The sequence below is a fragment of the Haliotis rufescens genome, unplaced genomic scaffold (assembly GCF_023055435.1).
Source record: "Haliotis rufescens isolate VD_foot unplaced genomic scaffold, xgHalRufe1.0.p SCAF_14, whole genome shotgun sequence".
Classification (NCBI taxonomy): Eukaryota; Metazoa; Mollusca; class Gastropoda; order Lepetellida; family Haliotidae; genus Haliotis; species Haliotis rufescens.
Genome location: NW_025963824.1, coordinates 36127972 through 36144596, shown reverse-complemented (window position 1 = coordinate 36144596; position 16625 = coordinate 36127972). Strand labels below are relative to the sequence as shown.

The 16625-nt window shown below is 41.3% G+C and overlaps 1 protein-coding gene across 4 annotated transcripts in view; it reads left to right on the top strand.

Annotated features, from left to right (window-relative positions):
- LOC124113176 (aminopeptidase N-like) overlaps positions 1–16625 on the top strand; it is an 81201-nt gene that overhangs the window by 23975 nt on the left and 40601 nt on the right. For all 4 annotated transcript variants that reach the window (XM_048395371.1, XM_048395373.1, XM_048395374.1 and 1 more), the window contains exons 15-19: positions 978–1125; positions 2754–2830; positions 3218–3328; positions 5483–5650; positions 7143–7286. In XM_048395371.1, coding sequence (XP_048251328.1) covers positions 978–1125; positions 2754–2830; positions 3218–3328; positions 5483–5650; positions 7143–7286 — 648 coding nt within the window. The remainder of the gene's footprint in view (positions 1–977; positions 1126–2753; positions 2831–3217; positions 3329–5482; positions 5651–7142; positions 7287–16625) is intronic.

Genomic DNA, 16625 nt, shown 5'->3' with positions numbered 1-16625 from the left:
ATTGTATATCATTACCGTTCGTTCGTTTGTTTGTTGTTTAACGCTACACTCAGCAATTTTCCAGCTATATGACAGAGGTCTGTAAATAATCGAGTCTGGACCACACAATCCAGTGATTGACGTCATGAGCATCGATCCGCGCAATTGGGATTGATGACATGCATCAACAAAGTCAGCGAGCCTGACCACCCGTTCCCGTTAGTCGCCTCTTACGACAAGCCTAGTCGCCTTTTACGGCACGCGGGGGTTGCTGAAGACCTATTCTACCATGGATCTTCACGGGTCATGTCATTACCAAAAATCAACAAAAATATATCCAGCAGCGATCAACATTGATTACCTATATGAGTAAATGATTTTGACGTACTGTCCTACCAATGCTCGAAAGTGACGTGTAGCATTTTCCATAAATCAGGTTTATGCCCAATGGATCAACTACATAGTTTCGTTTTAAAGCAACAATGTTCACGTGAAGTGATTTATTCAATTTATTTTTTATAAAGAGTGAGTGAGTGTGTAAAAAGTTTGGTTTTACGCCGCTTTTAGCAATAATCCAGCAATATCACGGCGGGGGACACCAGAAATGGGCTTCACACATTGTACCCATGTCGGGAATCCAACCCACGTCTTCGGCGTGACGAGCGAACGCTTTAACCACAAGGCTACCCGACCGCCCTTTTTTTATAAAGAAATGGCCTATATTAACAAACGATGTTTATTTGATCCCTGCCAGCACCTTTCGACTACGTAATGCCAACAAAGATGTCCTTTTAAGGTCCTGCCAATTATAATCTGTGACGAAATGTCAAATATGACAACTTATGTTTATAAAGCCTTCTACAAGCAACCTCACTGTGACGCGTGACCTGTGAAAACGAATAAAAAAATAGTTGCATTCTTTCTGGGTTTCCCCACCCCCATCAAGTTGAAAGATTGTACAAGGGCGTTAACCCTAACTATCCCTGTGCCCCACACAGATCCGGGCTGCTGGACCAGCGCGTGGCCCTAGGGACACTGGAGTACCTCTCGGCGGAGGTGAGCTACTACCCCTGGGCTGTCGCCCTGGCCAAGCTGGACTATATGGACGCCATGTTGAGGGACACGGAGGTTTATGGCGCGTTCCAGGTGCGTGTACAACAGTATTGTCACCGATCGGTCCATGCATTTCGATTTTACGATACGATACACGATACGCCTACCCGCGTACCTATTTGTGGGTTAATTTCGATATTTATCATTCATGAGTAATATTTGTGAAGTTTTGCATAAACATGATAACTACTAGGGCAAACATCACGCAAGGGGTGACTGAGTGTGTTTTTACTCCGCTTTTAGCAATATTCCAGCAACATCACGGCGGGGGACACCAGAAATGGGCTTCACACCATGTACCCATGTCGGGAATCGAACCCGGGTCTTCGGCGTGCGAGCAAAAAAATGTGTCATGTTATCTGTGAAGTTATGTATGGTTAGCTATTCTAAGTGTCTTTGAGAAAAGAGAAGTCGTCCAGGGAAATAGACAGCGCCATTATTCAGTATTTGGTCATTGTGTGCATGGTGTGATGTTGAAGTATACTGAACAACACAAGTGTACAGAACAACACACGTCTGCAGAACAACACACATGTACAGACCAACACGTCTACAGAACAACACACGTCTACAGAACAACACACGTCTACAGAACAACACAAGTATACATTGCATCACACATGCACGTACAGAACAAGAAGTCTACAGAACAACACACGTGTACAGAACAACACACGTGTACAGAGCATCACACGTTTACAAAACAAGACACATCTACAAAACAACACACATGTACAGAACAACACGTACACAGAACAACATACGTCTACAGAACAACACACTTCTACAAAACAATACACATGTACAGAACAACAAGTCTACAGAACAACATACGTCTACAGAACAACACACTTCTACAGAACAACACACTTCTACAGAACACTACACGTGTACAGATCACCACACATGTACAGAACAACATACGTCTACAGAACAACACACTTCTACAGAACAACACACTTCTACAGAACACTACACGTGTACAGATCACCACACATGTACAGAACAACATACGTCTACAGAACACCACACGTGTACAGAACAACATACGTCTACAGAACAACACACGTGTACAGAACAACATACGTGTACAGAACAACATACGTCTACAGAACAACACACGTGTACAGAACAACACACTTCTACAGAACAACACACTTCTACAGAACAACACACTTCTACAGAACACTACACGTGTACAGAACAACATACGTGTACAGAACAACACACGTGTACAGAACAACACACGTGTACAGAACAACACACGTGTACAGAACAACATACGTCTACAGAACAACACACGTGTACAGAACAACACACGTGTACACAGCATCACACGTGTACAGAACAACATACGTCTACAGAACACTACACGTGTACAGATCACCACGCATGTACAGAACAACATACGTCTACAGAACAACACACGTGTACAGAACAACACACATGTACAGAAAAACACACATGTACAGAACAACACACGTGTACAGAACAACACACGTGTACAGAACAACACACGTGTACAGAACACTACACGTGTACTAAACGATGCACGAACAGCAACTCACCCAACACGTGGAAGGACCAAACGTTACTCAGAAGACATAGGTAAGGATACTGGCTCATGACACAGTTGTTGCTGACGTTGCTTGCCGTGACAGGGGTTCCTGAGAGCAAGCAGCACGGCGGCCTTCCAGCACTATGGGTTTGAGGACTCCGGCGCCAACCACATACAATCGTATGTAAACTGTCCTCATACATGAATCATCACTATGCGATAGGAATTCATTAACACACGCTCAGATATAGCATGAATCGTACAATGGACTGTGTGTGAGCAGAGATAACATAAAATACTTAACGAAATGGTTTTGTCGGTTTTATTTATTATTATTATCAAAGCATTTATTCATATGACAACCATCACATGCAGTCGTACACTGTGTGAGACTAACTGAGAAACGAATCACAGGCACACACACGTAGTACCATCTCATCTATTCTACATACGATTGTTTGGCATCGTCGAGCGAGGTCCCGGACAAGTCCGTGCTCTTAAGGTTTCACTGTGTATTGCTTTGGAGGTTTTGTGGTTAATGAAAGTAAGTTTTTTGTGTTATGCCAGGATTGCTCAGAGGGTGATTGTCAACGCAGCATGCTCGTCCTCGAACCCAGCGTGCCGACAACGTGCCACGGAAATATTTCAGGCATGGAAGGAAAATCCACACGCAAATCGGTACGTTCTCTGTTCCTGCTGCCGTGATTGTTGATGTACATGATCGTGATCGGAATTGCCATTACCTGCACTCCTTCTGTTACTTGCAAGCTGCAGGCTGGATGGATGATTGATGATGGATGCAGTGATGTATAGATGGATGGGTGGGTGGATGGATGATGGATGCAGAGATGTATAGATGGATGATGGATGATGGATGCAGAGATGTATAGATGGATGGGTGGGTGGATGGATGATGGATGCAGCGATGTATAGATGGATGGGTGGGTGGATGGATGATGGATGCAGAGATGTATAGATGGATGGATGGGTGGATGGATGATGGATGCAGAGATGTATAGATGGATGGGTGGGTGGATTGATGATGGATGCAGAGATGTATAGATGGATGGATGGGTGGATGGAGGATGGATGCAGCGATGTATAGATGGATGGGTGGGTGGATGGATGATGGATGCAGAGATGTATAGATGGATGGGTGGGTGGATGGATGATGGATGCAGCGATGTATAGATGGATGGGTGGGTGGATGGATGGATGATGGATGCATAGATATATAGATGGATGGATGGGTGGATGGATGGGCGGGAGGGCGGTTTAATGGATGTATAGATATATAGATGGATGATAGATAGATAGATAGACAGACAGACAGACAGACAGACAGATAGATAGATAGATGATGCATAGATATTACCATATATACTCTTCACACACATAAAAAGAAAACGCAAATCCAGATGTTTGTGAGGTTGGAAATGCATGTATACGAGGAACCATACAAGGTATTGTGCCAAAATGTTGTATAGAGAACAATTGGTGATTGTTGTCATCTCAGTTATCGGTACATAGGAAACGTCCAAGGTGAAGGTCAGCTATCATCAATAACGCGTATGTCCCTCGTTGGAATCGATTGCCCATGGAAGAGACGAGTATGCGAATCACATCCTGGGGAATGGTAGCCCACTCGGCCTGCAACGTACAAGCCAACTGCTGAAACGTCTGGGGTTGTGGTTTACGACGGCGTAGCCGTCTATCCAATTCATCCCACAGGTGCTCTATCAGGTTAAGGGATCTTTAGAGCCAGGGGAGAACATCAACGTTGTTGTTGTGTAGACAGGCTCTTGTGATCCGTGCTGCATGCGGGCGAGCCTTGTCCTGCTGAAATACACCGTTGCCGGTAGCTGCAATTGCGAGGACGTATGGAAGGAGAATTTCGTTGATGTATCGTGGAGCCGTAAGATTGCCCTGGGTATGGACCAAACCTGTCCTATCATGATGAGAGATAGCCGCCCACATCATAACGCTACCCACACCAATTCTGTCTACTTCCTGTACGCAGTTCTTCTCGAAGTCTGTAAAACCGTGCACGTCCATCCCTTCGGAGAAGAGAAATCTCCATTCGTCGCTGAACCAGAAATCTCTCCATCGCAGTTGAGGTCACACCCTGTGTTGACGACACCAATGCAGTCGTTGTCGACGATGTTGTCGACTCAATATGACGCGTCGAACAGGACGTCTTGCTCGTAGACCTGCTGCTCTTAAACGGTTTCGTACGGTCTGGTGGGAGATTCTGCGCGGGTATTTGGGATGCGGTTTAGGTGGCTGTGGTCATCCTTTCACATAGGTGGCGCATTCGGATGTAGCGAACTTGGGCGGGAGTGGTTACTCTAAGTCGTCCCGACTTTGGCCGATCACGTGTTGACCCATGCTGTTGTAATCGATCCCATAGCCGATGGTGCTGGGTGCTGCATTGAAAACCTGGCTACAGCTGATCGGGATTCCCCTGCAAGCGGCCTATGACGTTGGCGCTTTGCACTTCTGTTAATCTTGGCATGTTGTTAAACTGTCATTGTTCGATTGACCCAAATGCCAGTCAATAAAAATTCATTTTGCACCTCTTGGTCCGCTAATTTTGCTCTTATGGCCAAACATACCCGTTTTGCGTTTCTTTTCCTTTTTTTGAAGAGTATAGATGGATGGATGGATTGGCGGATGGTTTGGTGGAAGGAAAGATAAACCTATTCCCAAGCGTTTGACTAAAGAGTTGCATAAATACAGCTCCTGCGAAACCGGTCAGATCTGTTTTTATCAATGTATCCCTCACGTGGTACGTTGAAAGTACTGTCGTGACACAATGTATTCTAATTCCAGAATCAACCCCGACCTCTTGAAGACAATCCTCTGCACTGGCGTCTCTGACGGTAATGCTGATGACTGGAACGTCCTCTACGACAGATACCAGGCAGAGACGTCGCTGTCAGTCAAAGACGACATGTTGATGGCGTTGGCTTGTTCTAAGGAACCCTGGGTCATTGACACGTGAGTACTGGAAACTGGGCACATTCTTGTTATCTTGGTTTCATCCAGACCGCACGCAGCGCTATCGGAGTCCGTACTTGTCAGTCTAATACAAAGTTTAATCTTCATTATATAACGGCTTGTGTTGTCGATTCAAAAGACCAGTTCGATAAGTATGCAACTGAGGCCATCACCAAGTAGGAACTACAGTAAACTACGTTTATAACGAACTGACGGATATACCGTACTGGTTTTATTTTGGTCCAGGGCATTTGCTGTTTATATCCTGTATATATGCTTTTAATGAACTACGGTTATAACGAACCTACATTAGTGGTCTCTTTGAGTTTGTTATAACCTTAATCAACTGTACGTTTATGCTTTATTCATAGACTCAATGTCTGCTTTAACAATAAACTATTCGCGGGCGTTCCCACAAAGGGTGGACAGCCCTTGTGATCAGGTGTGTGGGCGATGTGTGAACAACCATGGCTGCAACCCATTTAGCACTACAGCAAACTACGGTTATATGTGCGTCAAACTCATATATACTGCCCATATACAGCAAATGGACGGAACTAGAAACTGCTGTAATATCCGTCAGTTCGTTATAAGCGTGTTCGTTATAAACGTAGTTTACTCTATATGATAAATGATAAATATTCATACGCGGATTTCACTGCGAGACATTTCCAACTGAAACTGTGATTGTAAGCAAGGGATTCTATGAAAAGGAGGTTACTACCCACACTCACGTGTTTCTGTATCAAATAATAATTATTTCTATGTATCGCCGGGGCGGTCGGGTAGCCTAGTGGTTAAAGCGTTCGCTCGTCACGCCGAAGACCCGGGTTCGATTCCCGACATGGGTACAACGTGTGAAGCCCATTTCTGGTGTCCCCCGCCGTGATATTGCGGAATATTGCTAAAAGCGTCGTAAAACCATACTCACTCAATCACTCTATGTATCGCCGCAGATCGTTAATGTTGTTAGACGATATCACCTCTCAGATGATGGCTCGACACATTTTTCACGGTTTTTTTGTTTGTTTATTTTGCACCATTGCTCTGATATCTTACCGATGTTAAAAATACAAACATTGAGCAAAAGAGTATTATATAGCAATATTCCAGCAACATCACCAGAGGAAAATATTTTTATTAAACGTCAACACCAGAGTATAATCAGCGTCGAACATCCGACGAAATAGATTTCACTTGACCTAAAATTAAAAATAACGGTGAAACTTCTATGAATGGGTCATTGGGAATCAGTGAGGACACCAGGTGTTCGCGAAGAGGGAAAGCTGGTCATGCCCAATCGGTAACACCTGTCACTCACACAATTTGCCTAAAGTTGTTTGAGGCCATCGACTATCATAAAGAGGAATGTATTCTAAAACGAATCGATTATGGTAGTTTAGAACAACAAAGGTGTTAAACGAGCCAAATCTTTCTTACCAGTACTCGTTCCAAGCCGACGGTTATTAATTAAAACTTCTACGTTTCACAGGTATCTTAAAAGAACCATCACGGCAGGTGAGATCCCCAAGGCCGACACAACTCGAGTATTAAATTTCTCTCCAAACCTCAACGGCAAAACGCAGCCATTCGTCTGGAATTTTCTGAGGCAACATTACAATCTATTGAGAGACGAGTAAGTACTTTTGAATTTCTCGTCGTTGAAGTAAAGGGTAACACACGCCTCCGAGGTTTTGTCCAACTTATGAACCGTCCTAATCCCCAAAAATGCCAGAAAAAATGTTAAAACATTTATATACCTTAAATTGAAACAATACAGTGTATCGCGGAATTCGTTCAAAGCGTGCGAGAAAAAACAACACGTGCAGCATGGACTAGCTGGAGTCATGACATGATAAATTAAACAACTGCTCATCACCCGCCTCTGTAGCTGAGTGGGTAAACAGTGGACTACAAAACTTCACACGATATGTGAGGTTGCAGGTAGTAGTATAGGTAATGATGGTTCTGCCGCAACTCCACTGGAGCTGGATTTGTATACCTATACTGCTACTACAGGAGGAATTTTTTATGCCAAAATGATGATGCGATTTAATGATAGTCATAAGATTGGCTCTAGCTCACCAATACCTGGGGCCAATCATTGCTTCTATTAGTGATGCGATTCAACGAAAGTCGTTTTAAAAGAAATATCAATATTAATTAATAATGGATAAAATTTACTATAGCCCACGAGGATATTGGAAAGGTGTAGGAGCAATAAAAAAATTAGCCACCGCGGCTAAGGTATCTAAAGATGTGGCCAAGGATTGGTTAAAGAAACAAGCGATGTGGCAGATATATTTACCGGCACCGCGTTATATCCCGAGGAAGAAGTTTGATATTTTTACGACGAATGAAGTTCATCAGGCTGACCTCTTGTTTCTTCCCCACGATAAGGTAAAACGCAAAACGTACAAATACGCTTTAACAGTAGTGGATGTGGCTAGTCGATACAAAGAGGCTGAGCCATTAACCTCGAAAGAATCAACAGAGGTAGCTAATGCACTGAGTCGCATATATAAACGCGGACCGCTAAAATGGCCTAAGCTATTTCAAGTAGATCCCGGTCGCGAGTTTATGGGATCGGTAACTAAACTGTTAACAAAGAACGATGTCAAAATCGTCCGTGGTGAAAGAGAGGCCCACCGCAGTCAAGCTATCGTCGAAAGATTTAACAGGACATTAGCGGAACGTTTGTTTGGCTATCAGTATGGGATCGAAATGAAATCCGAGCGATTGAGATCAACCGAATGGGTGACACGATTATCAGCCGTTGTATCAGCGCTGAATAATGAAGTAACGAGATTAATAGGGAAGAAACCATCCCATGCTATTAAAATGAAATCCTTGACTTCCGAATCTTCAGCACCGAGGAGAGGCAAAGAACGAAAACTTCCGGATAGAGTAAGCGTAAGATATTTATACCAGCCTGGTGAACTCGAAGGAGGCCTACGTCGTGCAACCGATCCCATATGGTCCCTTAAGACGTATAACATTAGTAGATTGGTTACGAAAGAAGGAGAGCCCATTCTTTATTATCTTCAAGATGGACCCGGTAGGGCATTTGTACGAGAAGAGTTGTTCATAGTTCCCGACGGTACGGTATTACCACCATAACCATAAGCATAGGTATTTACACCATCATTATCAATCCATCTCTTTGTATCTAAGGGGGATAATGATGTCTTGTTCATTCTTAATCCATACATCCTATGATTGTAGCTTCTTAAAGAGTTCATCTCGTGTTTGAACGTTCTACCGTTAAATAATGATTCTTTATACTGTTCGTGTTTGATATGCTTTTTTACAACGTACTTCTTAACGCCCTTAGCTTTTCTTATCTCTCCATTATCGGACTTCTTTATAGAATACATCTTAGGTCTTAATCCCACATACTCCGCTATAGGGGTCCCAGCACATTCATCCTTCATCTTACCTAACACCTTTTTATTTACTACGCTGTGCAGTGGATTATCTTTAGGGTAATCGCTCGTGTCGTACATATCTATTTTTTCTGCCATATCTTTATACACATCCTCGGTTTGTATTTCCATCAACAAAGAATCTGTGTCGGTATATAACACCTCGCATCTATCGCCGTATTGCTTCTTAAGTTCGTTGTAATAAAAGTCATACATTAAGTGTTTTGACAAGTCGAGAATACTCATACCGACGTACACCGGTCTGTTGAATTTTATATTACTCTTCTGCATATGCAACGCGGCTAAGTCGTTATCAAATATCTTGCTTCTGTTAAAAGCCGGACTGGCTATTAGTTTCCTGAGTCTTTCTTCCTCATTAGATCTGACTAATTTAACATCAACACGCTTCCTTAGATTCTCCATAGTTTTACCAAATACGGAGTTATTCATGAGCTTATACAGATTCTTTTCGAAATCGCTGGTAGCTATCTTTCTTAAATCTGTGTTCAACCTTATATAGGGCTCCATCCAAGGGCTTTGATCAAACTTTAGAACTCTGTGTATTTTCTTAAGTTTCATACCCAACGATAGATGCAACTGGAGATTTCTGTAGTGAACTATATATTTTGTCTTATCCATCAAATTTGGTACGAGTTTTTCTACGTTAGCTAACCTACTATTACCCATCAAGGAGCGTTGATATTCCGACATCCAATCTTTATTAACCATTAATCTTTCGGGAGCTAGCGGATAACTATTATGATCTTTATGTAACGAACTTGGATATTCCAAGTCAACTTCTAGTATGTACCCTTTATTCACTTCGATATTATTCACATTAATATCATCGACCCATTCAAAACCACCCGTGGGTAAAGGTTGACTCATAGCCCATCCGTACAAATTGTTAGCGTCGAGATATAATATGTGGGTGTCGGGTTTACTGGGATCGTATCCTTCCACTAATTTATTATTAGCCTTAGAATACCTTTTAGCTGCCATCGATATACCACCTCTTAATCCTTTCGATAGTCCGGGACTGGAATAGTACCATGCCGGGTCCAAGCCATATTGTTTGAAACACGTCTTTCTAAATATCTCGAATATATCGGCGAGTAACAGTACATCGGTTTTTAAGTACAGATCGTGATAATCGCCTAAATTCTTACAACCTAATTTATCCCAGACCGTCAGAGCGTGTTCATAATCGGCATCTGTTATTCTAGATTCTGTTAAGTTACTATAGAATGATTCGAGGGTTGGTAATTCAGTTTCTTCGAATCTAGACCAATCATCCATATATTCGTAAGGATATACACCTTTTCTCAGCAACAAATGACGAGTTATCTTATCGGTATATTTATTTGTTATCGCGAAGTCATCGGGATTGTTCGCATTAGCTAAATTGTCCAGGGAAGATAACAGAAACTGTACGGAGTCTATGAATCTAAGCCCATTACTTTGCTTTGTTCTAGATTTCCCATCCTTGTCCCTATAATGTATAGGTTTAGTCAACGAGAACGATATGTATTTTTCCATATTGTTAGGAATGCACGTTAAACCGCCGTCGGTCTTCGAGATAGCTTGCATAATGAGATGTGAATCGTATCCCCTAAGGTTATGAAACACAACGGGGATGGGTATTGTTTGAGAGTTCATTTTTAGTTTCAAGTTACACTCGTTATGAGCGGCTCCCCGATAATTACCCGTGACGTGACAATGATCTCTTACGGAATCCCCATCCAGGGGTTTATTACAAACGTGACAACTCGTTGACTTCTTATGGACCCTCCAATCATCCCTCGTCATACGCATGGGTATCTTACACGATAATTTTTCCCTGATTATTCTCTCTTCATTTTGTAGATATTCTAGGAACTTTCCCGCTGCATCGGGACCTCTGTAAATCACGGGAGGGTTTGTTTTCCCATCATACCTTACAACTATATATCCAAACCCACAAGGAATATGTTCTTGAGTTTTGTACGTAAAACTATTATCTTGATTATTATGGTTGGTATTTTCTATGGGTTTGATAAGCGCTTCGAAGTCGGCGTAAATTACGTACGGTACTGGCATTTGATTACAATAATGTTCAAATTTTAATATATTTTTTCCTTCTTTAGGCATATCGATCCTAATAGCATTCTGTCCAACACCTCTACAGTCTTCTTTATGCGCTTCTAATAGATCTTGTCTGCTGTACCCATGCAGGCATCTTTCACAGAAATATTTCTTTCTAGCATGTTTTGTTTGATCGTATAATAGCCTGTTTAAACTCTTTATCCACGTATAATGATATTTACCATCTTTTTCGATCAGAAATGAATTGATTCTGGGGATATTTTCCGGAGCGGAGCTTATCCTGTGTACAACAATTCCTTTAGAATGTCCGAAAACATTTATAGCTAAATTATTTTGCTTTTCCACCTTATCAATTTGTGATATTGGTGTAGGTTCGTCTATACCATCGAAGTTGAGTCCATCGTTTTGGGGATAGCTAGAAGGTCTATTTGCAATTTTAGAATCTACGGGGAACAATGCAGATCTTATCATCATTCTTAAACAGTCATCAGATTTATTTTTTACGTTAATTATGGCTTTTTTCTTCTTATAATACGGAGGTAAATCTATATAAGATCCACCTTTGAAGGGCATATAATTTGCTATATCTAAATATAAACTATCGATTTTATCCACGCCCCAACCCGAACCTCTATTAGTCCAGCGTTCTAAAGTTTCCTGTATCCTCTGAATTGATGTATCTAATGATGAGTTTATAGTATCGGATTCGGTTATAACTTCTTGATTGCTTCGGAAATATGGTTCGGTATATTCGGTGCTATCGTCTGTGTTACTTTTACTCAATGTCATTTTAATCGTCAGCTGGTATTTTATACTATGTAAATCATCTAATTCCTCGTTAATTTTACTCGATATGATGGGCTTAATATCGTTAACATCCATGTTGGAATTAATATCCATCTTCCAACCTCTTAGATATTTACCAACGCCGGCGGATGTGGGTACAAATATTAATTCTTGTTGTTGATTCTCAACATCATTATCATCATCATCATTATCAATAGGTTGATTATTATCTAGTAAAGCGATCAATTCAGCTCTTCTCATTCGAGAATAACCTCTCAGCCCACTGTTTCTCGCTCGAACTTTGAGTTCTCTAACAGTCTGGGGTCTGTTGTATTCCAAACCGAGTAAATCCATCAATTCAGCTTTTCTCATACGAGAATATCCACGCAGTCCACTTTGCTTTGCCATAGCTTTTAATTCTCTGACAAAAACCATTGTGGTTGAATGGTATATGCAAAATGAGACAAATGTCTAATTGGTTGTTTTCATATATCTAAATACATATTCTCCCCAACCTATTCCTCTCATTGATGTAATCTCTCTTCCTAGCATAAATAATCTGGTTCCTGACCCTATCAGCACCGTGTTCCTTACATAAACAATAACGACCTTTGACCCCTATCCCGCATACAGAACACTTATAGTTAATGTTTCCGCGCCTGATGTAATAGTTGTGTATCCCGCAGTAAAAAAAATCAACACAGCGCCGGTTACATAGGGTAGTCTTTCCCATGAGTGTAAACTTGCAGTTATTCATGGTATATACATCTATCATATCATTTGTCTAAATGCAAATCACAGCTACACTATTGATTATGCATATCCACAGCTGTCACTCTGACTTATGCATGGTATAGCTGAAAATCAATAGAGAAGTCAATCCAATAATAATAAATGCGACCTCTCGGTTCTTTTGTTCCTCTGACGGTGTATAAAACTGACTCATTGTTGGTCTCGGTATTGGGTCTAGTTTTTTCCCATAAACGAGGAAGTATTCGTGCATGGCAGATTCGACATCCTTAAACGTTTGAATTGAATGTCCTTCCTTAATCAGTTGTTCATGAATAAAGTCTAATCTCTTCATTCTCTGCTGTGTATATTGTAACTGGGCTGCTTGGTATTGTTCTAAAGCTTCGTTATGTCGTTTACGCTCCTCTTCAACTTCTTTAGCGTTTGATTCCCTCATACTGGAAAATAAATAATTACTCCCCGAAAAAGCTAGAGCATTAACAACAGCTCCACCGACCATCATCGCAATTGTTGCCATAGTATATGAATATAAATATTCAAATGTTTAATTACTTCATTATGTCTTCCGGGATAAGTCCTTGTTTGATTAGCATATCCTTTGTTGCCATAGCTAATCCAATATCCAGAATGGCCATACCAATGTCATATCCATTAAAATCTAGCTTGGGAGGTGTGGCTTTAGTAATCATTTTAGCCATACGGGCATATCCAATGGCCAAGCCGGTGACCACCGCTGAATGATACGTCGCGTTTACCAACATTTTACCGTCTGTAGCTGGAGTAGTCATGCTTCTTATAGCATTATATGAGGACTAACCTCTAATTGAACTTGTTGTTGCGGCGGGGGTGACGATTTCTCTTCTCCGGACTTATAAAAGAACCATACAACCGCTATACCAGCAACTCCTACTAGTGCCCATGTTTTAATCGGATTAATATTTGAATTATTTATTAATTTCGCTTTGCGCGCCAGCCCTCCCTTTCTTCCTGCGGCTATTTTCAAAGGATTCTTTGTCACTCTGGGTTTTAGTATTTTCTCATTCACATGTTGTGTTTTCTCATTCACATACTCATTCACTTGTTGTTCCGCAATCTGTTGTTGCGTTTCCACAATCTGTGGTTCCTCGTTCACAATCTGTGGTGTCACCTGTTGTGATTGTGTCTCCATTATTATTAAGTGGGCACGTATGTTTAAATTGACAATACTTAGCCGTTATTAAAGCTGTGGTGAACGGAGCTAAAAACATTCCGTATCTATGATAAAACTCACAGCTCACTGCGCTTATAGCGTGTTCGATGAATGGGTCTTTCTCTAGAGATTCGCATAAATACAGGCGATGTTCTGCTGGGATGGGGAGAAACGTACTAGCTACGGCTGTGTATAGTTGTAATATAGAAGACCCTATCGTTTTAGTCATGGTAGCTCCCAGTCTAGACTCGTAACGAGCGTACAGTTTTTTAATCTCTTCATCGGTCATGTTATCAATTTTTTCGATGGTATAATTTTCTCCCAAATATTGGGAACATTTTCCACCGGCTACCAAAGCCGCGAGTCTTTCTCTATGTTTATCTAAAGATTTATCAGCATCTTTATCTGCATCAGATTCTTTGAGCATTTGTTCGATGAGTTCATCGCATTCCATAATGTAATACCTAAGGAGATATTTAAGTCTAACATAATATAATATGACATATCCAATACAACCCGTAATAATGAACTGTTGTGAAAGAATGAGGATTTCGAACCACATTTTATGTAATATTAACCGCTAATGTTCAATTTGCTACATTTTGCTACATTTTTGCTACATTTTTGCTACATTTTGCTATAATTTGCTATAATTTGCTAAGCAATTGCATAAGCAGCTGGTTGATCGGTTTTTAATACGAGTTTACAGTGCTTCGTTGCCGCTAACACTTTTCTGACTTTGTCTCGTTCGCCCTTGGTATAAATGACATCATTTTCGCGTAAACATTCCTCAAATGAATCTCGATCTTTGCAATGAGACAGTGCTACCCATTTGGTCTGCTCTCTGAGATCTTTCAGGACAGAGTTGTATTTTTGAGTAAGTACCCAAACGCTATGTTGAGTATGCCGACCGGAGAATGCTAAATACGAAAGCATATCTTTCTTTTTTGTGAGTTCTTTACTCGCGCTGCAGTCGTCTATTACAAAAAGGGTAGATTCTCCTTTGTATTTTTCGTGACATACTCGGAGGCAGTCTTGTAAACGATCGCCCGGATCGACTCTGTGTACCCCGTCGTCATTCATTACCCAATCTCTCGATAGGTATGTTTTATTAACGCTTATAGTCGGGCACAGAATAATAATATGATCGAAAACGTCCCGATATTGACTTTGTAAAATATCTAGAATAAAGGCTGTTTTTCCGCAGCCCGTTTGCCCGCATATGATAGCGCAGTGCGGATCTTTAGGTAAAAGATTATCAATAGATTGCTTGCACGAATCTCCCATTCTGTATATTAAGTTGCGCATCCATAATCACGTACAAATATATGTTTAATTTACCAGCCGCTTCCTGAAGCTTCGTTATCTGTATGGTGGCACCCTCGCTAGCATTTTCTATTCTCCTCCCACTGCCGTGTAATTGGTCATCGTCCGTTGTTCGCATGTCGAGCCATAGCGCGTACTTCGTTGTGAGGTATTCACCCATCGATACACTCCCGAGAGACAGATCTTTCACGACCGCGTTAACTTCCGGGGAACGTTTTATAGAAGGAAGTTTTTTAATCTCATCCCACTGGTGATACGCTAGCATTCCTTGGCTATATAGTTGATTAGGAACGCCCTCGATAGTCAATTCTACTTTTGTAATCTTGGGATTGTAGAACTTCTCGGTATTTCTTTTAAACGCATCGGAGGGGTCCTCGAACAACATTAAAATACCCTTCAGCGACCTCGTGGGAACGTTTAGATTGATATTCCACATCGTATCTTTTTTGTCCCTCGTGATCTTTCGGTGTCGCAGCACGCGATCGTACAAAATGGCTAAACTTCCGGTATACTGGTTACGAATTTGTCTGGCTAATTCGGGATCCGTTATCATATCGTACTCCAGCGATATATTGTCAATGGAATAGCTAGCATCATCATTAGCAGATCTGATTACTCTACCGTAGTCATTAAAAGTGAGTTCGTATTCTAACCTATCGCCTGGGGATGCTTGATAAAAGGGCATGTGGGAATCTAGTAATTCAAAGTCTAGGGGAACATAGAATCTGTTACCTAATGCGTCGGCAACGGCCTTATCTTTTTCGTTGGTATCAACACCATTTTCAGCACCCACGCGCAGTCTCAATGTGTTCTTATTACAAATACCTTGGTACTGTAAGTTTTCCCGCTCTTTATCCATTCTCCAGAGATCCATGTAGCAATAGTATACATCGCTATCGTCGATACTCAAAACCTCATTACCGCTAATTTTAATGGCGATTTTCTTAACGATAGCACGACCTATGTTCTGAACGGGCTCCCTGTTAACGTCTGTAGAAGTCAAACTAATCGTAAATGCTAGTCGGACAGTTCCGGGAACTAACACATCGTGTGCGCCGAGATAAGGAAAGCGAACCAGAAGCGTTTGATTCTGATCGATGGTACTAGGGTTATTAGTTATAGTTACAGACTGACGAATTGCCTTGACCCCTAATGGATCTCGAAGTCTACGTTGTGGGTTTAACTTGCGTCCGTATTGCGAAGACATTGTTTATATTGAAATTATGTACCCTATGTTTAATATAAAAATGGCTAATTTTGAACATAATGAATTAGATCTAAGTACATTTGATGACTTTGATAACCCAAACGAAGAGGGTACTGATGAAACCAACTTTGGTGGCACGAATCTTAACGATGAAATTTTACAATCAACCGTCAATGATTATTACGATGCATTAAAAGATGATAAAAA